The sequence below is a fragment of the Passer montanus genome, unplaced genomic scaffold (assembly GCF_014805655.1).
Source record: "Passer montanus isolate IOZ18808 unplaced genomic scaffold, ASM1480565v1 scaffold61, whole genome shotgun sequence".
Lineage (NCBI taxonomy): Eukaryota > Metazoa > Chordata > Aves > Passeriformes > Passeridae > Passer > Passer montanus.
In genome coordinates, this window is record NW_024371149.1 from 4009896 (window position 1) to 4035637 (window position 25742).

The 25742-nt window shown below is 41.7% G+C and overlaps 2 protein-coding genes across 6 annotated transcripts in view; one reads left to right on the forward strand and one right to left on the reverse strand.

Annotated features, from left to right (window-relative positions):
- The window catches only part of SEC24C (SEC24 homolog C, COPII coat complex component), a 38299-nt gene extending 26594 nt beyond the window's left edge, over window positions 1–11705 (reverse strand). For 4 of the 5 annotated variants that reach the window (XM_039727356.1, XM_039727355.1, XM_039727353.1 and 1 more), the window contains exons 1-3: window positions 11645–11705; window positions 3981–4183; window positions 785–871 (exon numbers count right to left, since the gene is read on the reverse strand). In XM_039727356.1, coding sequence (XP_039583290.1) covers window positions 785–871; window positions 3981–4155 — 262 coding nt within the window. In that variant the 5' untranslated portion in view covers window positions 4156–4183; window positions 11645–11705. The remainder of the gene's footprint in view (window positions 1–784; window positions 872–3980; window positions 4184–11644) is intronic. The other variant, XM_039727354.1, reaches the window with a different exon arrangement.
- A 2386-nt stretch (window positions 11706–14091) lies between these two features.
- SYNPO2L (synaptopodin 2 like) overlaps window positions 14092–25742 on the forward strand; it is a 37313-nt gene continuing 25662 nt past the window's right edge. Inside the window, exon 1 of the mRNA XM_039727329.1 lies at window positions 14092–14408. Within this exon, the coding sequence (XP_039583263.1) occupies window positions 14304–14408 (105 nt within the window). The 5' untranslated portion in view covers window positions 14092–14303. The remainder of the gene's footprint in view (window positions 14409–25742) is intronic.

Consider the following 25742-nt stretch of genomic DNA (forward strand, 5'->3'; position numbering starts at 1 on the left):
AGATTCATTAATCTTGACAAATCCTCAACATCTTTGTGATGTTCTTACTCATTACAGCAAAATGGGAAATAGCCCTGAGCCTATATGGTTGTCTTCTGACACCCTTCTAAACAAATCAACACCTCCAGAAATAGCTCTTCCAAAATACCACTAGTTTGATAAAAGGAAAAGTACAATACAGTTTCTGGCAGCATTTCTAATTCTTATATTTTGATTGCCAGTTGCAAAAAGATATTTCCTTCTTCAAGCCATAGTTTTTGGAAAAGTAATTATTCTGAACATATACTTGGATTCTAAGTATAGTCAAAGAAGTTAAAGACTTTTTTTTCCCCTTAAACAAAAGCAAAAGTTCCACAAATCTCATGATTTCCAGTAACCATCTCCTGGTAGTTTGCAGAGATTTTTCACTTCTTTGCAATGCTATCATATCAAACCTCACCTTCCCTCTCAAGGATGAGATGGAGTTCCTTTAAACTAAGGATTGCACCTGACAGAGCCTGAATGGGTCAATTCAGGTTTTAAAATCAGACTTCAGAAAACATTAGTCACAAGTCAAGTTTTATCTATGAATCTGCATGCATAAGGGATTTCTACTACAGTTATTTCTTCATATCCTATTTATGCTTCTGGAATGCTGCCTACAAATAGATTGGGAAATGTCCCACCCACCTCTGCCTGAACAATCAGGTACCCAACCTTTGAGATAAGTATCCATATTAAATGGGAACTTGGCACAGAAGAAGTGACACAGCACAAACACTCCCACAGAAAGGACACTATTTACCTATGAAATTAGGTGCAAGAGAAGAAGTGTCAGAGTTGAGAGATACAGGAGAGCCCTTCGAAGGAAACCCCAAGGAAGGAAAATAACCTGGAAAGACAGAATACACCAGTAAATCAAGCCTGAGAGAAAGCACTGAGAGACAGCCTTTCCAATGCTAAGGACAGTCTGCAGTCCAGAAAATATCTCATACACAAAATTCATGTCATCTACCTTGTTCCTTAAGCTTCACTCCCTCTCTTCTACCATGCACAACATATTACAAATGCAGTCTTTACACAAGTGTCGTGTCATCTACCTTGTTCCTTAAGCTTGTTCTCTTCTACCATGCACAACATATTACAAATGCAGTCTTTACACAAGTGTCAACATTTTCATAAAGCAAGCCTATGTAAAACAATCTACAGCCTAAAGGTTACTGGTATTCAGATAATTGTGCTTGCACTTTTATCTGCATAACCTCATCTGAAGGAAACCAATAGACTGACTAAAGGACTGGGACAAAATTGTCCTGGTTCTTTCAATAGTCTCATAGCAGGAAGCAGCTGCTTTCAGCTAGCACCACAGCACTCCACTTCTGGTCCTCAAAAAAGACAATCACCACTGCCATAGCATTCCCATGATTCCACTTAGTTGGAGTCAGGGTTTGTCACATAAATCAGTAGTAAAACACTCCCTGACTAAAGATTGTATCGACTCCCAACATTTCTCCACTCAGCCCCCCAAGCAATTTTACTGTTATTTTAAAAATAAATCCCTAGGACAACTACTTTGAAATTACAGAATAACATCGGCAGTTTTCCTTTACCCCTCAGTGCTTCCTAAATTTCTGCCTCTGAAATTAATTCTCTCTCCTCTCTATTATGCAGCTACAATAGGTCTTGCCACAAAGACTTGCAGTAAACATAATGTGTTCGAGGTGGTGCTGGAAAGGATAACTGTCACTATTTTTACTATAACCTCTCTATGTCTCTGATAATGGGTTATTCCTTTGACTTCCTCTTCCACAGGGATTTCATACTCAGCAGCCACTGACAGGTCAACCTCTAGCTGTTGTATAAGGCTCTGAATTTTACATTTCTTTCTTCTAAAGATAGGAATCCTAAACAGCAGGTCCAAAATGCACAGCCTGACAACTGAGATTTCCTTAATACAGCCTAAGTCCAGGAATGATGGTTGCAGAAAAAAAGATGGGAAAAAATCTCCACAAACTGTGGATGGCCTTTGCTTGATAATAACAATAAAATTAACAATAAAATATATGAGATATTACTTGAGTAGTGCAATACAGTCTTGTTGTTCAAATGAGACCACCTTGTTGCCCTCAGTCTCACACCACCTTTCAATCATTACTGGCACAAAATCTGCATTTTTAATCTGCACAAGTTTATATGAATGTTATCAAGGTATCTAGGTATGTCCTTACTCAGCTGTCCCAAAATGAAAAAAGGTAAACCATAAATAGTCTAGAAAAAAAAGTTAATTCCCTTAAGAAGCAATGCTTTTAAGGCTTGTGAAGTCTGAAAATTCTTGAAGTATCTGATAGAAGATGCTCATCAGTTTCTTTTCACAAATACCCTAATCATTCTTCACATTGTTTATAGCTAAAGCCTCTTTCTATAAAGAGCTGCACTGATGCAACTTTTCCAAATCAGTGGTAATTTTTGTTCTCCTTGAATCCCCTTCTCTCCCTCACTAAAGCAAGTCCAATTTCTCCCCATTGTTCCACCGGCCAGAAAACACGATTCAGTCGCTGGCTACAGCGAGCTGTCAGACACAGAGCGCTCGCTCAGTGGCTGAGCTCTAACTCTGCTCTCCCAGGAAGCAGTGTTTCTTTCCTCCCTCAGAGATGATTTTCATTACTTTCACAGGAAATTGTGAAACTTCACTCCTGTGAAATTAGTTCAAAACTCTCCGATTAAAGGTGCTGTTAGAAGAGATTTATTGACAGCATGGGAGGAAGAGGATTAAGGAAAGAAAAGGAAGATGGAGCACCTGAATGACCTATTCTTTAGCACACTACACTTAACTCTTTTGCTATGCTACTCTACTAACTCTAGACAAAAATCCAACAGTGCAATTATTCAGCACCCAAATTCCAGTCCCCCACTTCTGTTAGTTTCAAGGCAACTAGAGGCACTTCAATTGTTCTATCCTTCTCATTGAGTCTGGGTCAAAATGTGAGAAGTTGTAAAAGACTGAGGATGTACTTGCAGGGGGGAATAGTACAGAGACAATTAGCATGACCAGCACAGTCCTAATCACCTTAGAACACCTATCTGAAACCTAAACAAATATTTTAAAGTTCATGTTGTGCGAATTTTAGCAAAACTGAATTCATCCCTGTGATCTGAGAAGGCACACACTTCTATTCAAAGCAATAGTATTTTCTCCTCTACATTTCAAATGTTAAAGTCACTATTGATTTCCCAAAGCAATTAACATAATTGAAAACCAAGACTCAAAAAGTTCTTTAATAAAAGTCAGATTTTCTTTTGAAAACAGGAAAATAATAGTTGAATTACTTTTATTTTTTTAACAGACAAAAATAACAATGGATAGGATCCTGCAGAATCAGTGAAATTCTAGAATACATTAGCTTATCCCATGTCCACAAACTTATTATCAAATTCAGAGACATTAGAGAAAATAGCTTGAAATACACTTTCTGCATAGAGTTGTATGTCAATCTTCCAGGATGAGTGCAGATCTTTCTATATAATAATGTAAGGCAGTTTCAATATAAATCTGTTACAGTCCCTAACTGCTGCCTCTCAACATAACCTCATCAGGGAGACTCTTCTAGTCAGGTGCTTCAGTAACATAGGGACATGGACATAGAGAACAAAGCAGGCTGTTTCTCAACATCTTAATTTTATGAGCTACCAAAAGAAGAGTAAACCCTACTAAACTGGACAAGAGACAGCACAATATCCTCAGAATTAGAGACATAAAGAAGAGTAAACCCTACTAAACTGGACAAGAGACAGCGCAATATCCTCAGAATATGGGACGACATGATTTTTAGCATCATGCAAATTACACAGAGAAAAAAAAGATAATCACTACCACAACAAAAGCCAAAGACTTACAATAGGATATTATATATAGCAATAGGACATTGTGAAGCATACAGCAAAAATTCCACGCACGCCATCATTCACAGGTTATCAATCAGTAAGTATTGACTGAGCAGTACCTTGTGGAGGGACTGGCTGTTGATATCCTGGCATCGGCCCATTATAAGCTCCATACTGCGCCTGAGGAGCCCCTGGCAATGACTGTCCTCCGTAGGCAGGCTGCTGGTATCCCTGATATCCAGGCTGAGGTTGCCCATAAGGAGGCCCCGTGTGAGCTTGCTGGTTTACACTCATTGTATTCACATCCCCAACCTAACCTCACCTGCAAAAAGGGGGGGAAAAATGACTTTAAGCAGATATAAAACCAAACTGGTCAGCTTCCCTACTGTTTTCAAATAAGTGAGAGATCTTAAGATACCTGGAAGCGAAAACATTAATGATAACTTACTCTTGCACAGCAAGTCAGATAAATGTTTTACAAGAGCTATATAAAACAGCACTTTCAGAAACTATGTTTTCTAGTCAACTTAGTCAGCATTTTGTCCTGGTTAGACCTGTGATCATCACCTTAGACAGAAATATCATAATTTGCCATTCCATAGCAGATTACTATCAAGCTTCCTGAGAAACCTTTAGAATTACTTCCACTTCACAGAATCAGACCAACAGAAAATAGATTTCATTATATAGATGAGTGATCCCTTAACATAACACTTCAATAACACTGAACAAGTTCAGCTGTCACCTCTGTGTCAGTTTACTCGATCACGTTTCCTCATTACAAGCAGGAAGCTGCACCATCCACAAAGGCAGCAGCTTGAAGTTTTTGATAGAATCCAGAACAGGACCAGCATAGGGGGCTATAGCCTTATTTTTTTAGCAATAGATGATTTAAAGTCCTTGCTATGTACACACATTTCAGAAAACAAAGATATTCAAAAAGCAAAATTTTCACCTATGAAAGGTGTTAAAAATGAAAAGTAACTATAAGCAAAGATGGCACTAAAGGAGTTTTACCGCAGTGTAAGACCTGAAACAGAGTGTCACAGACAGGAGAGATATTTCTTATCAACCTTTTGCAAGAAATCTTGCTCAACAGACAGATTCCCAACTCCCCTAACTAACCGTATAAAGAAATGGACTAGCTTTATAACAAGAAAAGCAGAACTGTTATTGTAAGACTCCAAACCAAAGGGCAATTTTTACAACAGCAAGCAGGTAGATAATCCATGGTGACTTTCATTTGTGGAGAATCGAGGAGATGACTGCAGGGGCAGGAGATTCCCTCATGGTGTGTTTCTCGTAAGAATATTTTGCATCACCTATACTTCTTTGGACATTCCATGTCACTGTCAGCCTCTTCAGCTAAGACTACCTACACTAACACTAAAGAAGCATGTTTAGGGCAATTAAATTATTCACTAAAAAGCACCAGTTCATATAAAAATGCAAAGCAAAAGTAAAATAAATGACTAATGTTGCCCTCACATTTTTCTCCAAACTCTACTACGAACTTGTGCATTAGAGCTACAAAGTAAATCTCAACACACAGGAGACACAGGTGCAACAGCCACCAGAAGCAAAGCCTGACCAGGAATCTGCAGCTTAACTCAATCAGGTATCAAAGCTCCAAAATGATTTGCCTACACTGATTACCACATGCCAAACAATGCTAAGGCTGGTGCTTCACATCACCAAAAGTATGATGCTAAAGAATTATTCCAGCCACTGACACCACAGTTGTACAGCAAAGCCACTGGAAGAACTACAGCTCTGTAAGAATCATCCACATGAAGAAATTCTTTCATACATACCATAAAGGGAAAAATATATATAATAACAGAGAGATTTAATTACTTACAAAAGAAACTAGCACAAAACATAAAACTACATTTAACCTCCTACAGCTAGTAAACATGACAAATATCAATACTAACACTTACTCTGAAATTAGATTTTAAACTTTTATGAAAGGAAATAAATGAAGTTTTACATTTTTATTCTCCAAACTGTATAAAGGTAAAGACAGGGATTTTGTTTAGAAAAAGATCTCCTCTTAAATATTTAAAGGTAATTTGCTCTTGAAAGTTAACATGTCATTTGCAACAACTTACAAGAGCATGACAATTTTTCATCAGCCCGCAGTGGTTTTAAAAATGATTACTCTCTTACTGTCACGTTTATAACATGTAATCTCTAAAAAATTCTGGTTTCCCACACTACCTTTGACTTAGTTCTGCAAAACAGTCTAACCTGAGCAGCCATGTGGCCAGGAAGTCTGGACTTTGGGACCTGCTCCCTTCCCAAGTTCCCTGAAAGGTTAACCTCTTACTGCCCAGGCAGGCAATCAGTGTGACCACACTGGAATGACAGACTCATCACCTCCTGTTCTGTATGAACAGCAAAGCAAGAGAGTGCCTCCTGCAAAGGTGGGAGTGCAGGCAAGGCAGAACACATTGGGAGGACTCCTCTACCTGCACATCTTGGAACATCTGGGCAGGGCTTTCTGACAAGGAAGGAGGGCTATGCTCTCTTCTTTCTGCCTCTGCTTACTGGATTGCACATGAGAAACCTAGCTTCTAGTCACTGCTCCTGCAAACAGGTCTCTCCTCCAGAGAGAGGAGCAGCAGTATTCCACAGGATAGCTCCTGAGCTATAACCACTAAGACACTTTTCACAAGTTAGACCTACAGAAATCCCTGAACAGATCTAATGTTCGAACTAGGAATTACTACAGAGCAGAAGATGAATCTTTAATGTTTTTTCTCCTGTTTTTCTAAAGCACAATAGAATATGAATTCAAGCACATCCCTTGTAAACCACTTCTGACTTACTGCTGCGAGTGTACACTCAATAATCTCACCTGATGATCTTTTACTATTCCCTTTTCAGCCTTCCCTCCCTCATGTGAGTATCAGTATTTCCTGCCTGAGCAAGTGGATCTGTAGCTTGTTGCTCTCTCCTCAATACCAAAACTGAGAGGTAAGCTGATTTAATGCACATCTTACACAGAAAAATTTTTTGTGGAAAAAGTAGCTGCACAAACAAGATGGTTCTATTTCAGTGTCCCAACTGAAAGGTAAATACACCTCAGACCTTTAGTTAACCCATGTGCCAGCCAGCACACGTTCACCTCCACCACAGCACAAGCTGATGGTTGGTCTACACTGGCAGAGGGTCAAGTAGGGAGACTTAGGAACAAGGCCAGTGCTGAAGCTGCAGACAAGGCTGCTTCATTGTTTTGGTGGTCAACATGCTCTGAACATAAGGTTTGTGGCACACTTGCTCATCACTGAAATACCATAAGGCAGGACCAAGAGTATTTGCCTCTGAGAAGGTGGAAGACAGTTGTCACTGAGTGAATCTGTTTTCCCTCTTCCCCAGTACAAGTTATTTGTACCAAACATTCATTTTTTTTCCACTCAGAAAACATCTCTCTGTAAATTAGAACCTGGTCACTTGAAGAGATATGGAGAAAGGGAGAATTTCATGCTCTGTCTTATGACATGAAGGGTGGCTGGGGTATGGAGAATGACAGAAATAATACATATATCAGCCAGAGAGAAATGGAGATAACAGGCCATTTCACTGGATAAAAATGCTGAGGATACTTCTTTGCATGAAGCAACACATTACCAAAACTAAGCCAAACATAATACTGACACATGGTGTTGAAGACCATATTACTACTCAGCAGTTACAATACAATGCTCAAATAAGCAGGACTGATGCTAGAGAAAAAAATCCTATGAGAAGTGATCATTACCATAAACAATTTTCCTGCAAAGCAGGAAGCAATCACTCTATACCATTTTCTATTCCTCTGTATAAACGCAGCTGACCATGAAGTTTTGGTCAACACAGTTACAAAGCTACAATTACACGAGAAGGGTGTTGTACAAGACAGAAAAGCAGTGAAGATCAGTAATGAACTGATGGGAGGAAAATACACAGGAATAATGTAGGAGGTGCTGAATATCTAAATAGCTTCAAGATTACTTAGTATCCAAACAAATCAGACCACAGTGAAGTTTTTATGACAAGCTTTAAAAAAATCTAGTGATTCATATGAGCTCATTTCAATGAGCAAATCTCCCAAATCACTGAAAACTTCATATTCATAATTTTTTATAGTCTGCATTCACTGTTAACTCCCTTTTGAAAGTGAAAAGCTTGATCTCATCAGTTCTTGTTAATTTTCTAAAGGAAAGGCATACACAAAATTATTTTCCTTCAGAAAGGTGCTATTGCCTCTTGTACTAGACCCAGAGAAAGAAAAAGCCTGTTTGTTCCAACTTCAGAGAGGACTGATACTTTAAAAAAACGAACCTACAACAACAACAAAAAAATACACAACTCAAGTCAACCACATGGCCACGAAGGAAATATTTAACACAAAAATCAAAACTATTTCCAGAAGATGGGATAGAAGGAGAGCACCAGTAATTCAGAGTATTGCCTAAACTACTTTTAATGTTTCTGTTCTGCAACTTTCTGGAAGCAGCAAGGTTTTGCTATTCTTACAGAGACCTGACTCTGGAGCTAAGAACACCCTTCAGAAAGGGAAATATCCTTGCTTTTGTTTCACTGACAGCTTGACTAGGTCTTCTACGAGCACTCATGGAACCCTTGGTTCTTTTCAGATATAAAAAATTACTGGGTGGTTTTTTTTTTTTTTCTTTAGGAAATCTCGTAAAAACTTGGTTCTTTTCACATATAAAAAATTACTGGCTGTTTTTTGTTTTTTTTTTCTGTAGGAAATCTCGTAAAAGAAACTCATCTCCTAGAAGTCAGAAACTGCCAACTAATCTGTAAGCTCACAGGCCACTGTAACAAATGCCTCCCACACTTTGTCCAAATCAACCCAAATGGCAATACTGGAATCCACTCCAATCTGCTGTAATACATGGCACTCTCTCTTCCTGCCTGTGTGGATTCTCAACCTGTTACACCACAGGTAACATCTTCTTCATCTAAGCATTTTGAGTTACTGCCAGAAACATTTTTTTTAACAATTCACAAAAAGTGTAAGACACAGTTTTCAAAGTGAATCTAAGGTGTGATCACTTCCATATTACTCTAAAGAAGGCCACATTAAACCCAGTTTTGTTAGGCTGATTCATCATCCTGGGCAAGGTGCAATACAGTACACAAGTTACAAGAGTGAAAGTGATTAAAAACTGAATAAAAAAAACCCTGCTTAGTCTCGACCTAACCTTAAAACTACCAATACTTCCAACCCCTGCCATCACCACCAGATTTCTACTTCAAGAACCTTTTATAATTTGTTGACTCAAGTCTCCTGGTGGGACTGATTCACGTCTCTATCACTGCAATAAAGCCCTAAGTAAGAAAAGATTTGAAAAACGCTCTGCTATGAGCATGGCTTCTAAAGAGCAACCCCATGGAGGCAAAAGTCACTGACAATACAGCATCAACAAAACCACAGCAAAGGATCTCTGTTTCCTAGCTACCTCCACACACATGTGGATGTACGTTACAATGAGTGAAGTAATCTGAATAATTTTTGTGACTCTTGCACAAGCATAATGGATTAGAAAAAGTTACATGAACAGTTCCAAATTTAGGGAAAAGGCCAGAAGGAAGAAAGGGAATCTACAGAATAAGACTAAAAAGCAAGTTTTCTTCACATACATTGTAAAACTTGCCATCTCTGTGCTCTGACTTCCTCTCCACAAATACACGACACAATTTCCATCACTTGCAAGAAACAAAAAAAGATCACAATTAGCTTTTCCTAACACCTACTGCCAGTTTACACTGCCTTTTAATGCTTTCTGTGTTAACAATGAATCTTGCTGAACATATAAAAACAAGTTTTATCTTCACAATTCATCTCTAACACATCTTTTCAAATCTAAAGAACAAGAAACATGCACCTCTCTTCTGCAGAGACCTTGTTGTCGATTATTGTTGGTGACTCTGCACCTTGCCCTTCTCTAGCCAACCATCAATTCTTCCTTTGATTTTTGACCCTCCTTCTGATAATAAGTGTTACAGGAAGATAACATAATCCTACCACAGCAGGAAAAAACATTCAAAGAAGTACAAGCACCAAACCACTCATCAAAGAAATAATCTTTTAAATAGCTGTTGACTTTTATAAGTCAGCTTTCAGGCATGAAATGAAAACCTGGAGTGAGTGTGACAGCATATTAAGAAGCAATTACATATTCTTTATATTGATATCCTCATCATACTGTCTACACCAACAAAAGAATCCTGAATGGCACAGCTTCAAGCCAAAAAGGGTAGTTCCATTAGCAAGAACCTGTTCCACATGAAAATGGATAGAAATATTTATGTTTTCACAGAGTGAATATATGTGATGGAAAGTAAGTCTCCTTTAGAGAGGAAAGCTTGGAAGTTTTTGGTTACGTATATTTCAATCTGTTCACAGATTGAAATATACATAACCACAACTGGAACACCTACTCTAGGAGAAGGTTGTGGGAAAGAAAAAAACAATGTTAAAGCCAGAGTTCCCTAAATTTACTCACAAAAACTTCACATAATAAAGAACAAAGATTTTAGAACAAAATCAGTAGTCATGTCCCATTTCAGTGATGTGATTTTACACTGCCTGTAAAAAACAACAAAAAAGCATTTGCATGTTTTGCCTCAGATAGTGATTTCTGTCCAACATTCCTCATAACATTTGGTAAAGTCAACTACATAATCCTGTAACAGAAACAGATCTAGAATTATTTTCAAGGAATTATCACATTAATAGCTAACAATCAACTCAGTACCAAACTGGGGGGAAAAAAAATCTGTATTTTCAACAACAGTACAAACATTAATGCCTGTGGATAACTTCTGACATAGGTGTAATTCTTTTACACCCCAGCAAGCACTTCCTTTAGCCAGTAAGTTTAAAAAGAACTACAGCCCAGTTTGGAGTGCTTTGCAGTCCCTCTCAGAGATCAGTGCATTCCAAAAAAAAAGCCAAACGAACTAAAGGAAACTAAGCTTCATTGTACTCCCTCAAAAGCATTTCTCAGAAAGAGTGAAAGCAAATTCCAACAACAGAAAACACATTTAAAGCACCATCTACATAGAAAGCAAGAGTCCCATCTTGCATAACCACCTTTTCAAGACTACACTGGTATTTCGATCATGCCATCTCCTTTACTTTCCTTTTTCCTTTTTTCACGGCCACACAACCACTACGTTTTACTACCAAATCCAACCAATCTCAGCCACCAGATCTCCGCCAGGAATGACCATCCTTTGCAAAGCTCGAATGAATGAAAGCGCGAACAGCACAGCACAAACGCCAGGGGAAGGATCCGCGGATTACAGGAGATTAGAGAGGTTGCAGAGAGGGGTATCCGACTCGCGGCGCACCCCGACCAAAAAGAAGCACTCGCTTCTCTGTGCCGGACCGACGGCCCGACTCGGAGCCGCCGGGTGTCGCCGCGCCACGCCGGGACACCGACGGGTCTCCCGGGGCAGCCCAGGCACTGGAAGTGCAGGCCCGCCGACAGCCGGCCGGCCCCGCAGGCCGCCGGCACCGGCCGGGCCGCGGGCGATGCTGACGCTCCCGCCCGGGCGCATTCCGGGGAGCCCCGGGGCTCTGCGGAGCCTCCCGTGGCGCAGCACGGTGGGCCCGACGAATCACCCGACCGGGCGCCACCGGGCCTCGGCGGAGGAGGAAGCGGCAGCGGCGGCAGCGGCGGCACCGCCTCGGCTCCGGGCTCCGGGCCCCGGCCGGGCCCGGTGGGCCCGGCCACCCGGAGCCCCCTCAGGCCTCACTCACCGCCGCTGCCGCCACTGCCGGGCCCACTTCCGGCTCCTGCCCCGCCGCTCCCCGCCCGCCGCTCCCCGCCTGTCGCTGCCACGTCCGCGCTCCGCCCGCCGGGGCCCGGATGCGGCGCAGGCGCTGGGAGGCTCCGGCCGCTGACGTCCGGGCTGGGGCGGGAGGCGGCCGCGGGGGAGGGACACGGGGCTGCTTCTCGCGCGGCCCAAAGCAGCGCTGTCCGCACGGGCGGCTGCGGCGTACGCGCGGCACAGCCGAACGCCGCTGAGCGCGGCCACCATTGAGCACGGTGCCCTCGGCCGCCTGTCGCACCAGCGGCCTTGACAGACCGCGACAGGGGAGCGACAGGGCCAGTTCTGCACCAAGGTGCAGAGTTGTTCACTCCCCGCTAACGACAGCGGAGTGATGGTCCCTCCGTACTCGGCACTGCTGAGGCCACAGCTCAAGTACTGCCTTCTGCAGACCTTACTGGCCCTCTCACTTCAGAAGAGGCACTGAGGTGCTGGAGCGTTCCAGAGCAAAAGCTTGTGAAAGGTCTAGGAAACTTGTCTTATAGGAATGGGTGAGGGTCCTAGGATTGTTTTGTCTCAAGAAGAGGATGCTCATGGGGCATCTCATCGTCCTCTACAACTGCCTGAAAGGAGATTGCTGTGAAGTGGGGACTGGTCTCTTCTGTGGCTACAGAGGACAAAAGGAAATGGTCTAAAGCTGAGACAGGAGAGTCAGATTAGATATTAGAAACATTTTCACTGTTAGAGTGGTCAGACAGTGGACTAGGTTGCCCAGGAATGTGGTGGAGTCACCAACCCAGAGGTGTTTAAGAGGCATCAGAATGTGGTGCTGGGTGATCTGATTTAGTGGTTGAGGGGTCACAGTGGTAGGGCTGGGTGGATGGTTGGACTTGATCTCAAAGGTCTCTTCCAATCCTGATGATTCTGTGATTGTGTTGGTTTGTGCCCACCAGCAATATGCAATGGCACTGGATGAATGTTGCTGTAGTACTGGCAACCAAGCAATGGCATCACCGCAAAAGTACATCCTCTGGATGTTACAGCATTAGGCTATTAGTCACTGAGAACTAAGCACATGCAGAATAAGGAAGAGGTAAGGGTAAGCTTGTCCTCAGGACCTTAACAGAAAACTATAGTTTATACCTTCTGGGAAAGGGGGAACATGGACTTTAATTCTTATGTAACTCCCTGGCTTGGGAGGGCTAGAAGGTTGTGTCTGTCATGATCCTAAAGAAAAACCACTGAAAGACTCTGCTCCACTCTAGTGAGATCCCATCCAGAGATCCTCAGTACAGGAAAGATATAAACCCATTGGAGCAGGTCCAGAGGGAGGCCAAGAAAATGCTCAGAGGGATGAAGGCTTCTCTTACTAAGAAAGGCTGAGAGAGTTGGGGTTGTTCAGCCTGAAGAAGGTTTTGAGAAGACCTTATTGTGGTCTTTCAATACTTAAAGGAGGCTGTTAAGAAAGCTAGAGACAGACTTTTTAGTAGGGCTTATAGTTATAAGACAAAGGGCTTATAGTTATAAAACAAATGGTTTTAAATGAAAAGAGGGTAGATTTAGACTAGATAGAAAGAAAAAAATTTCTGCTACCAAGCTGGTGAAGCACTGTAACAGGCTGCCCAGAGTGGTGGCAGATGCCCCATCCCTGGAAACACTGAAGGTCACATTGGACTGGGCTCTGAGCAATCTGATACAGTTGAAAATGTCCCTGTTCATTGCAAGTAGATTGGGCTAGGTGATCCTTGAAAGCTCCTTCTAAGCCAAACTATTCTCTGATTCTCTGATGCTCTGATTCTCTGATTCTATGACCTGGTTGGGCTCTCTTGGCCATTGAGTCTATGTAAGCAGTGCCCTGCAGAGAACTGTGAATCCTGTGTGTGTAGCTAATCCCAGCTATTCTGGTCCCAGTGTCTAGTATTACGAGTGGATGTAGGGGATGTCAGGGAGCAGCACGCTGCAGAGGGAGCACTGCACCTCTGTAGTCTGCCTGTGGCTTTTGGGACAGGCACATAGTGCTGCTGTGTAATGACACTAGCTGCATGGAGAAAATAGAAGTGGAGAGCACATTAATTGCAAGCTGGTTTTGTTCAATTCACAGGGTCAGGTGCTATCACCTGATTTGTACAAGTTTGTGCCTGTGACACATCCTTGCCTGAAACTCAAACTAATGGATCCTGAGTACTGAGTGACTCTAAGATTTGCATTTGGAATGCTAAGTGGAAATAAAATTTTTACTGAAATGCTTCCAGCTTTAAGAGTGTCAGACAAAGCTCTGGAGAGACAGGAGGTGTGCTATTTTGAGCCACGTTCCGGTGAGACATCCATCATGTATGCGGGGGGGCACAGAGGGTGAGATTGACATGACACGTGTGTAGGACAACTCTGGCCCCTTACCAAGGGCAGAATCAAATGTCTAATCATAGGCAGAGCAGCAGCTGAGAGTTCAGAAGAGCAGTGAAGGCTGGGCTTGACAGTCTCAACTTGTGTGTGTGTGTGAGAACTTCAAGGAGAAAGTGAGCAGAGGGCCTTGTGGGGACTGGAGAGTGGTGGTGTGAATTGTGAATATGGGAATAGAAGATTCTGCCTGTTAAGAACTGGAGTCTGTACTGAAGTTGTGAAGACAAAATATCTAAAGCACAGAAATCATGGGAGCTGAAGAAGAAATGCTCATCACTCTGTCTGGAGGTGCCCCCTGGGGCTTCCGCCTGCAAGGGGGTTCAGAGCAGAAAAGACCCCTTCAAGTATCAAAGGTAGGACCCTGAGGTGCAAACTGTGAGAGCAAGGTTGTTCTGCTGAACTAAGATATCCCTAATGAGTTGGGCATCTTTCACTACTGCCAAGGAATCAGGAACTCCTTCCCATGGCAGCAGATCTTAAAAGGAAAAATTGGGTGGTGTGCTGAAGCAGGGTGTGAGGTGGGCTGTGGGTCCTGGAACAGATGCAATTGAGGTAGAGACAAGTGTCAGGTGAAGATCTGCTCCAGTGCAGGTCTGTACAGCTCAGATGCTTTGTAGGCTGTACAGCTCTCCTGAGTTGTCAGCAGAGCTATAACCATAGTGACAGTGCAGGGAAAAGGGCTCAAATATGGAAACTTCAATAACCATGTAAGACATCCAACTAAAGAAAAATAAATTGAAGCAGTAAAAGCCATACTTTTAATTCAACTGTCCCTAACACTTCATTACTATATTCCAGCTTTCAAAAGAGATGTACATTTCTTAGTGCCTCTTCTGTTGGTGAAAGTTTTTCAGCACTGTCTGAAATGAATATTTGTGATACTCTATGCAGCAAGTACTGGTTTAATTTCAAGAATTAAAGAAAAACAGTTGTTTGAATGGGAGATTAAAAAAACCGAATAAACATGAACCTTGTGTTGCACTACTTTTGATAAACAGCTGTTACTGTTGTCTTTTCAGAAAGACTACTGAATAGATTGAAAACTAGGGGGAAAAGATCCTCTTTATTAAGCTCAAGACAGCTGCATTAGCCTTGACACAATGATATCTTGGGATATCTCACTGGAAAGCACCCAGCAGCAGAACTGAAAAAGTGCTCTGCCCAGCTCCTTCTGTTTCCTTAAGCAGACCATGCCTCTGACAGAATTTCGAAATTAAATGTTCTGTGTCAATTGGCTCACCCCAGATCACGTAGTGCTTGTAACTTCTGCCAAATTGTTTGCAATCCCATAGCTTGGCCTTGAAGTGAATGATTCTTATATAGGGAAAGGTGATTTTTCTCCACAAAAACAACTTCTGCACAAACTCATAGAGTTTCAGGTTAAAAAGAAAGAATCAATATCCTTTAAACAGATGTCTGGCATCAGTGGTTCTTAGGAAGATGGAATTTTCAGGGGCTACATTAAGTCTGCATGGTCTAAGATTATTTTGACTCTTGTTTTTCCCTCAGTGGATAAGAAACTGGTACTGAAGAGGGAGGAGATTGTGAGTGTCTATAAAGATTACTCAGGATTGAACAGGAGGAACTAGTCATTACCCAGGCTAAGTTGCACCTTAAGGTGAATGGAATATTGCTCAAGGATTAGTAGCACTTGCAGGAAGGTATTAACTAGTAGCAGCTTTTACCCAGAATTGGGTGCTGTACTTTAAGTCTAGGAAAACAAATATAAATAATTTTGCAATACTTGGATATTGCATTAAAAAATAATTATGGAAAGTATAATTGATACAAATCCATTTGAGGCTCAAAGTATACATCATTCTTTAGGCAGGATTTTAATTTTATAATTATCTTTTTTGTCTATTATCACCCAGAATTTAATAGCATCCAATGACCCTACATATTATCTCAAAGGCAACACCAATTAAATAGTCTGCAAAGAATGGATGGTCCTTACCAGGTACTCAGGAAGATCATATCTGAATGCAACCTGCTTAGAAGAGAATAAACTGCCAGGTGTCATGTGATGGAGCATACAGCCATGAATAGCTGATTGGTGCCAGGAGATAACTGAGTGGACACTGTTTGTGTTCAGAGATTCCAGTGCTGTCATTATAGACAATTTCAACTTCTAGGCTAGAAAGTCATAGTAGTAACACAAAGGAAAGATGCTTACCTTTGGATGCTGAGTCAAATGATGAATAAGTGATAAAAAGTTAATTTGGGAAATTAATCAAGTATAACAAATGCATTATATGTAAATGATACATGTTGTACTTTGGTAGAAATGCTGGATTTGCCAAGCCAAACCAGGTTAAGAGTCACCTCTTGTCCTGCTTCCTGCTTCCTTTGTGTTTCCTGCAAGTATTTCAGAGGAAGTTGTAAATTTCGCAATGCATCTAATTTTTGTGTAATGCAATGTGGAGGGAAACCCTTTCCCCTCAGGTGGGTATCAGCATGCCCTGGGAAGTATCTAAAAATTGGTAGTCCTAGTGGTTTACCCTATAGATAAACAGAAAATTGTTTCTGAATAACTCGTACCTTACCTGCCTAAGTCTTATGTGATTTCCTAATGAAGATTTGATAACACCAGGCAACTAGGCATTCCAAAGAGTAAAGGTTGCACTAAGTGGGATTTCCTGCTTGAGTCGCTCTTGCTGTATCACAAAGCCCTTCACAATTCCTCATCTTACATGACCCATGTACACAGTTCATAGTCTTCTTGCCGTTATGATTTCTAAAGTTTACATCACCATAATATTTTTATTGTTTCTTTTTATGGATATTAGGATAAAATTAATCACTGACTGCTGTTCTTGGTATCTTTTTTTTTGTTTTCCTGAAAATTTTTTGGGTGTGCTGCATGGTTCCTTTTTCCTTTCCTTTCCTTTCCTTTCCTTTCCTTTCCTTTCCTTTCCTTTCCTTTCCTTTCCTTTCCTTTCCTTTCCTTTCCTTTCCTTTCCTTTCCGTGGGGACTCTAATTGGTTTTGCTCTCATAAGGTGTTCACAAGGATGGCTTAAATTATTGGCTTTTTTCAAATTGCATTTAACACAAAATGTACAGTGAATATATGCATTTGAAACTGTTTTCTAGTGCAAAGTATTCAACTGGCTGTAACAAAATAAAGTACATAAACATGGTGGAAGTGGGGTGTGAACCCATTTTTCTAGGGGTAAAAGGATGCATAGCTGTAGTTTCAACTGTTTCTCCAAGCAAGGGATCAATTCTAAACCTCAATCCAGCTGCCACAAAGGGGTAGAAAAGCAGCTCTATCTTCACATGCTGGATGCAGCTGCCACAGAGCTTCTGTGCCATTCAATAACTGCCTGTGGCTTATGGGTTCAGGGACACACCTGGAGAATGATGCTGGAATTACATCCTTGTGGACAGTCTCTTGGGCTGGATACAGCTGGGCACAAGCCTGCAATGTGCCCTGACAGCTCAGAAGGCCAACAGCATCCTGAGCTGTACCCAAAGAGGAGTGGCTAGCAGGTGGAAGGAGGAGATTCTGCTCCTCTGCCCACTTGGAGCACTGCATAAACCTCTGGGGTTCTCAGTGCAGGAAACGTGTAATTCCTAGGATCTAGAGGATCTAGATGATCCAAGGGATGGAGCAGCTCTCCTGTGAAGACAGTCTGAAAGAGTTGGGATTGTTCAGCTTGGAAAAGGCTCTGGGTAGACCTCCTTGTGGCCTTCCAGTACCTGAAGGGAACTTATAAAAAAGAGGGAGAGATATGTTTTAGATGGATAGATACTGATAGGATAAGGGGGGATTATCTTAAACTGAGAGAGGAGAGATTTAGATTAGATGTAGTGAGGCACTGGAGCTGGTTGCCCAGAGAAGTGGGTGCCCCATCCCTGGGAGTGTTCAAGACCAGATTGGATGGGCTCTGAGCAGCCTGGTCTAGTGGAAGGTGCCCTGCCCGTGGCAAGGGGAGTCAGAACAAGATGATCTTTAAGAGGCCTTCCAACCATTTTATGATTCTATGATAACTATGATAACTAATTCTGTGTTCAAGTAAACTTATGGGGACAAACCAGCCTTGGGATCAGAACATTGCTTCTTCCAGCAGTGCCAAGTGGATACTGAGGAAAAAGCACAAGAAAGATTGAAATGCTAGCATTAACACCAAATGATTATATGGTTCCAGATCTGTAACTGCAAATGTCTATTCCTTTCATTTTAAACTTGCCTACAAGAGCACATACTGACTCTTTTGTTCCACCAAAACAATAATTTGCAGTGTCCAGGTGCTAAAATTGCCTAATGTGAATCTGAAGGCTACCATACTGATGTGTATTTGAAAGGCATACCAACAGATAGGAATATTGAGAACTAGAGAAACAAATAAAGAGGGACTTAATAATTAATCTCATAAAAACAGATACTATAAGAGTAGAGAGTGAGACCAAAAAATAAACGTAAGAAAACTTGTGTCTGGGGAGCCTTCAGTGAGAAAGAATAGATGACTTTTCAATGAGAGTTGTATTAAAGTATCACACTGTAATGAGTAAGCTGAAAGAAAAGCAGACATTGATATGCTCAGCAAGCAGATACACAGCACGATGAAACATCAACAGAGGACATTTCTGTTGATATATTCAGAATAATTCTGCAGAAATTAGAAAGGATAGGAATACTGAGAACTAGAGAAACAAATAAAGAGGGACAAAAAAAGACTAGAGAAGACAAAAAGCAAAGGACAATCTTAATTTTGTTCTTAGTTACAGCAATGTCCTTCTAAGTGAAAGCAGTTGAGCTACTCTGGATTCATATTGGCTTATTGTGATTCCTAATGTATCTTTTACCTCTTACCTAATGAAGCAGTTAAACTCTAGTGGGAGTTTACACTACCCCTCAACAAAATAAAGCTGATTTGGTCTGGCTCAGTAGCTGTGGTGCAAATGACAACACAACACAAGAAATCTTTGACCAGAAACAGTCTTTAGGAAAGAAAGAGAACAAGCATAAACACAAGAAGCAAAAAGTATCCATAGATGGTAAAATTTTATTTTAGAATGCTGAGGAAAAGTACATGGTCCTCACATGTAGCTGTAACTGATGAGAAAGTTAACCCATTCTGTAAAGAGATTAAGGGAGAACAATACTGTCAGGTTCCTGGAGGATTTCTTTTCTGTAAGGATACATGCATCAAATGCTTTAGAAACAAAACAAAATGTAAAATAGCTAGTCTGAGAGAAGTTGTGAGCACTAATGGTATTAATCAACCAAAGTAGAAACCTAGCATGAAATTATATTACGGAAATAATTTTTATGAAGATGAACAGGACAGTTTTAGGATAGTGCAAGTACATGCAAACCTGACTTTAGGGATCCTGCTACAAAACTAGATTTATTCAATGAGGGGCAAACATGATTACTTTCTATAAAAAGCAAGGAAGGCACTTCTACCTCTAGCACAAGTACTAGTAATACTGACAAAATAGAGGAAACTGAATCTTTACAGCTGGTGCTGGTAGTAGAGGCAAAGGACCTGGGCATATTAGTGCATCGCCAATAATAAGCCAGCAAAATTATGAATCTCTGAAAAAAAAAAAAAAGGCAAACATAAACAAATGAGCCTCAGGTAGACATGTCTAACAGAGATAGGAAGGTGTTGATATTAGTGTCTAATGCACAAGGAGGAATTCACTGGAAATACTATACTTAAAGAATCAGCTCCTTTCAAGGAAAATAAATGTAAGATAGAGCAGCCATAGAAAAGGAGGAAGGAGAGAAGGCTTATTTCACTAGCAATATATTGAAAGAGGTGACTGCAATCTTCAAGTAGATGTTGAGCAAATACCAGCAACACTATTCAAATATAGGTGACAGGATTGACAGCCCAGAACAACTAACCAGGAAGGTTCAGCAATGACTTTCCAATCTAGAAAAAGAATTGAAAATCTTTAAAACTAGCAAAATTATGAATCTCTGGAAAAAAAAAAGGCAAACATAAACAAATGAGCCTCAGGTAGACATGTCTAACAGAGATAGGAAGGTGTTGATATTAGTGTCTAATGCACAAGGAGGAATTCACTGGAAATACTATACTTAAAGAATCAGCTCCTTTCAAGGAAAATAAATGTAAGATAGAGCAGCCATAGAAAAGGAGGAAGGAGAGAAGGCTTATTTCACTAGCAATATATTGAAAGAGGTGACTGCAATCTTCAAGTAGATGTTGAGCAAATACCAGCAACACTATTCAAATATAGGTGACAGGATTGACAGCCCAGAACAACTAACCAGGAAGGTTCAGCAATGACTTTCCAATCTAGAAAAAGAATTGAAAATCTTTTGAGTCAGTTTATGAACTGGAGTAAACAATATGGCCTCTGAAAACTACAGAGGATTGGCCCTGGTAGCTCAAGAGACTCCTTTCAGTTGGCTGTTCCGTGCAAATACTCTGCAGCAATATTAGGGGAACTGTTAGGGGAAGCAGTAACACAGGATTGTATTGGTTCTAAAACCAAATTTATTTTTTTTTTTTTTAAGAGCAGTTCATCACAACCTCCTTTTTAGCTCTTTCCCACATATTCCCAGTTTTCTCTTTATGGTTCTCTGCTGATAATTCACTGTTTCTGCTCTCTCCTCTGCAAGATATCCTTGCTGCCTGTTTGCCATGTCACTGCTCCCTGTGACACACAGCCTGGCTGCTGTGTGCCATTCTCCTATGCTCACGTGACATTATTCCTGCTGGAGGTGCCAGCTCTAACCCAAATAGGCCTGATGGCTTCCAGATTTGTGAGCACCTTTTCTTCCTCTCCCCTTTTCAGTGGGCAGCCCGTTCTTCATCTGTTTTCACAAATGTTTATTGTCACACCTAAAAAAGCACTGCTAGTCTGTAGCAGTCACTAATGCTGTTTTTGGAGTGCCTCAAGCTGCTTTGGGAGAAGTCCTGGACATATTTTATGGCCTGTTGGCACTTAGGCAGGTGCTGTGTTTGGCTGCTAGTGAGGGAGCACAGAGAGTGGAACTTTCCGAGGGTCTGCAAGAATCTCTTGATGAGAAGTTGCAGTGAAACCATACGTGCACCATCTATACCTGGTGCATTAAATGTACCTGGGACCATTCTCTGGCACTCATGCCAGCTGCTACAGAGTGTAATGAAGCCCAGCAATTAACATTTTCTATTCTTCCAAACAAAATGGCCACATGCCCATAGGCAGTGGCTCTGGGAATGGTCTGTTCTAGCTCTCAGACTGTGCCTGGGAATTGTTCAGGACAGCAATAGCCAATCTCAGCCAAAGATGTGCCTAGGATAATTTCAACATTTTACCACAGTAGTTGTACTCCAGAGCTCAGGTTTATTCACTGATATTATTCAGCCTCTACTGGCTAGAACTACTGAATACATCTGTGGAGGCTGAGCCTGGTTTTTGATGTACATTCATACCTACAAGATGACTACAAAGATACTGCAAGGCAATGGGAAGATCTCTGTACCTAAGTGCCCTAGATCCTTCAAGTGAATGGAGTACTTTAATCCGTACTTGTGGCTGATCCTGTCCTTGCTGCCACAGAGCAATGGTGCTTATCCTCCTCAGACTGTTGCTGAGAGGCTGCCTTTGAGTTAGTGAGTGCTGTCTTTTGGTGCAATAACCCACTCTTGCAATATTATGGATGCTGTGTTCAATATTGTTTTGCAAACCAAAGTGACCCTCATTCTATTGAAATAATTTCATCTAATTTGCCCTCTCTCAGTATAAATACTGTGGAAGCATAATTTACTTAAGACTGTTGCTGTTCAACAATTAGTAGCAGCTGAAAAGAGCCTTCTGTTTTGAGAAGGGTTTTTATTCAGGGCTGTGAATGCTCACGGCCCCTTAGAGCGCAGTATCAGCACACGGTGTGAGGGCTGGGAACACCTTGTTCTGGAGGACTGAAGCCATGTCTCTGGATTACCCTACCCTGTGTTCAAGCATCTTTCCTTCCTCCTCTCCCAGTTCAGTGCCTGGACCTGTAGAAAGACATTTTGGTTGCTAGGCTTGCTTATGAGCTTCAATTTCATTAGGTTTAGATCCCAAAATCTTTTATGGCACACAAACCAGGATGAGTTTCTAGAAAAAGGACTTGCATGGGACATGTATAAGCATGTTTTTTCTGAACATTCAGTTGCTTTTCTCACAGCTCCTAAATGTGGGACCTGGTACAAATATTTGACAAATATATCTGTTTTTTCTGAATCCTTGCTTCATATAAAAAACACTTGATATCTTGCTGCTTACTCTGTTGAGGGTAAAATGCTTATCAAGTACTTTTAGTTTCTATTCTAGTACATGTGGCATTATTCTTTGTCATTGATATTACATTTCAATTACTTTTCAGCTGATTTACCATCAAGTAACAAATAGCTATGGAGATTCTGCCTCTTTTTATCTACCTGGAGCCACCTCTGGCTAGAAACTTGCTCCCCACAATGACACTTGTGCTAAATTTTTTGCTTAGGAAAAGAAGGTGGATTGTTTGAGGTTGTTTTTCTCTTCCCTCTCTTGTAAAACCACAACAAAAAATTAATTTTAAGGCACTTCATTTCAGTAAGGGAAAACTGACAGAGGGAGAAAACCAACAGTCAACAGTCCCTGATTGTTTGTGTTTGTTTTATATCAGTTTGTATCCCCTGGCACAAGTCAGAATTAAATCTAGTGCATCTAAGAACTTGTTCTTTCATTCTTGCACCAGTACACTCTAGGCAGTAACATATTTTACTGTAGTCTGTCATGTACTTAACCAACTGAGCAGCACTAGGATCCTCATCCACTACCAGCTCTCATTGTTAAACCCCTTGCTCAGAAGCCACCCAAGTCTGTCCTACCACTTAAGATACATCTTTTCATCACTCTCCCTTGCTGTGTCCATCCTACAAAATATGTGTTCTCTTCCCTCTTTTTTTATATAAAGACTCTCTAATTAAGTTCCACCATGGATGACCTGTGAAGTAGCTCTGTAGGGACAGTGGGCCTACTTTACCAAGAGGCAAGTCTTCCAGTTCATCTCTAAAGAAGGAACACGATGTTTCATCAGGAAATTACTGGAAATAACTTCCTGTGTAGTTGTAATGCTTAGTGTAATTATTATGGATATTCTCCTGTAAAATAGCTTCCAATAAAAACATGGCATTGACGTGAAGATGTGATGTTATTTGCTACTTAATAGATAAGGCATAGGGAAAGTATCTCACTGGATCTCTATGTTCAGGTAGGCAACTGAGATAAAGAAAGACTGTTGGAAAATGTCCTGGTTTCCAGGCTCCTGCCTTTTATGGCTCACAGTCTGAGTGTCTTCTCCAAGGTCACACAAAAAATTATCCAGGTCTTCTGAATCCCACTGTAGCCATCTACCCACTGTAGCCATCTACCCCCTCTAGCCATCTCCTTACTCTAGCCACATCAGTATCCTTCCTTACACAAAAAGAGTAAACCCTGGCCTTGGATAAAAACCAAACTGGCCCAAAAAGTAAAATTGTATGAATACACATCTTCAGAAAGAAGAAGAGATGGAGGGTGTTTGTTTCTGCTTTTGCATCTAACCACTGCTCTGTTTGTGGTTCAGCTGAGCAGGAAGTTCTAGGAGGAGCAGGCCCACATGCTGGTTGGCTCTTGCTTGAGTCATTCCATTTTAGTAATGCTTTATACCACAAAAAGTAATTTGTTATCTCTCTGTGAGAACCCTGTCACAGGATTGCATACCACAGAAGGCTGGGAATAAAATTTAAACACTGTCAGGTTGTATGGAGTATTGGAGCCCATGTCACTCTAGCTTCTGGGGGAAGGGGATGGCTCATTGAGAGATGCAATCAGAGAGTGGAAGGGCATTGGGTGGGAAGGTGAATTGTATTCAGTATTAAACTCTGACTTGGACTGAGGCTGCTAGGTTTCTGCTGGAAAGATTGTAGGAGATTAGGTGAAGACTGATAATAAAATTTATCTTCCTACATTATAGGCTGAGCTCTCCCAGTGAGAGGAAGTGGGAGGTGGCATGGGAAGGCAAGGGGAGAGATGGGTGAGATGAGCCTACACTGCAAACCACTTCTATTTACCCACAGCCTACTTCATTACAAAGAAGGAGGGCTGGCCAGCAGGGAGAGTGGTTGCAAAGTTTCAAGACACATTCCCTGGGCTGTACTGAGGCAAGATGTGAAGCCACTGAGTTACTATCGGGATTACTCTATTCTTAGCATCCCAGCATGTGTTCAGCCCCCACATACCACTATCTAAATATAGTCCCTACTGAAGGACAGATGCTGCCAAGTTGCATCTGACCCTCTCCTCTCTTGCATTCTGTTCCTGAAAGCTAGGCTGAATTCCCCAAGACACGTCAACAATCAGCATGTCCTTTTGTCTGCCTAGGGTTGTACAAGGAAACCTGTACTGTACTGCTAAAGCCTGATCTCAACCCTGGCCTTCCTGGCCTCTCCTAGCACTGACCTTCCTTTCACCACCTCTTCTTATTCCTTTCCTTCTCAATTGGTGCCTTACTCTTTTCCCTTTTTTTTTTTTCCATCTCAGCTGCCTCTGTCCTTTCCCTTCTGTCTGATTGAACATGATCAATGGGAGGAAGCAGGCAAAGTAATGAAAGAAAACATGTGTGTATGTGCATGTACATATGTACTGCAGATACCCAAACCTCTCTGACAAGAGCTCTTTTGTCACTACAGATCTCCTGCTGAGAGGGCAGGGAGATGGACAATTTTCTGAATAAATGTGTTCCAGTTTTTCACACTGATTTGTATTTCCAGTAGCATAAATCCAAAGACTGAAACTGGGATTTCCTAAACCCATCTGAAATCTATACAGGACATACCTTGATGTGAATATGCCTTGGGAGAGTGTGTCTACTGAGGCATGGAGTGGAAAGTCTAACAGTCAGTTACAAGAGGCTCACAGAATTTGTGGGGCTCCTCACACAAAAGGAGAGGTCAATCCTCACCGGTATGTGTTAGAAAGATGGACAATGCAATCCCCCAGGGCCAGGTCTGGGGCCAACCCTTACCACTTGTCAGAGTCTGTCAGTGCTGCTTCTCATTTGCACAAGAAAGCTCTTCAGGTATGTGTTACAGCAAGCAGAGTTTTTTCTTTGAAACACCACTTTTTCCAACTTTTCCCACCTTTTCAGAACAGCTGTTGGGTGACACCTTCCAAGATTTCTGCAGCTTAAGCAGAAGCTCCCTGTTAGTGACACTTCATGTGGCTCACTGGATGCCCAGGAGAGGGCATCTTTTGGACATGGGGAGCAAGTGGCTGATCCTGAGGGCAGTCTGACCTTCAGGATGGGCAGGGAGCCTGGCTTTTGGACTGGGCAGCCACCCTGGCCTGGGGCCTCAAAGGCTCAGTGCTGCTCTCGCTGTACTCAAGATGAGCAGGTTATGGGTTGTCATTAGAGTCTCTACAGCACAGTAGGGACTGTGAGTCATATAAAAACTGGCAGGCTTAGGTTGGTCTCTGTCCAGAAGCTCTGCAGCCTTCAGCACACTGCACCTTGCTGTTGTAGCTTTGGATTAAGTCCTGTCCTGTCTTTCTTTCTCTGCACAATCCTCTTCTGTGTTTAACCCCTTTGCCTTCCTCCCTGGCAAATGCAGTGGGGTAGTGGTTTGGTGTAAAAATGAAGCTGTGGATAGTTCATTTCCCTCTGATCCCAGGAGCAAATTCATAAACTTCCAGTGAGGGTTTATAAATCTGTGGAAGA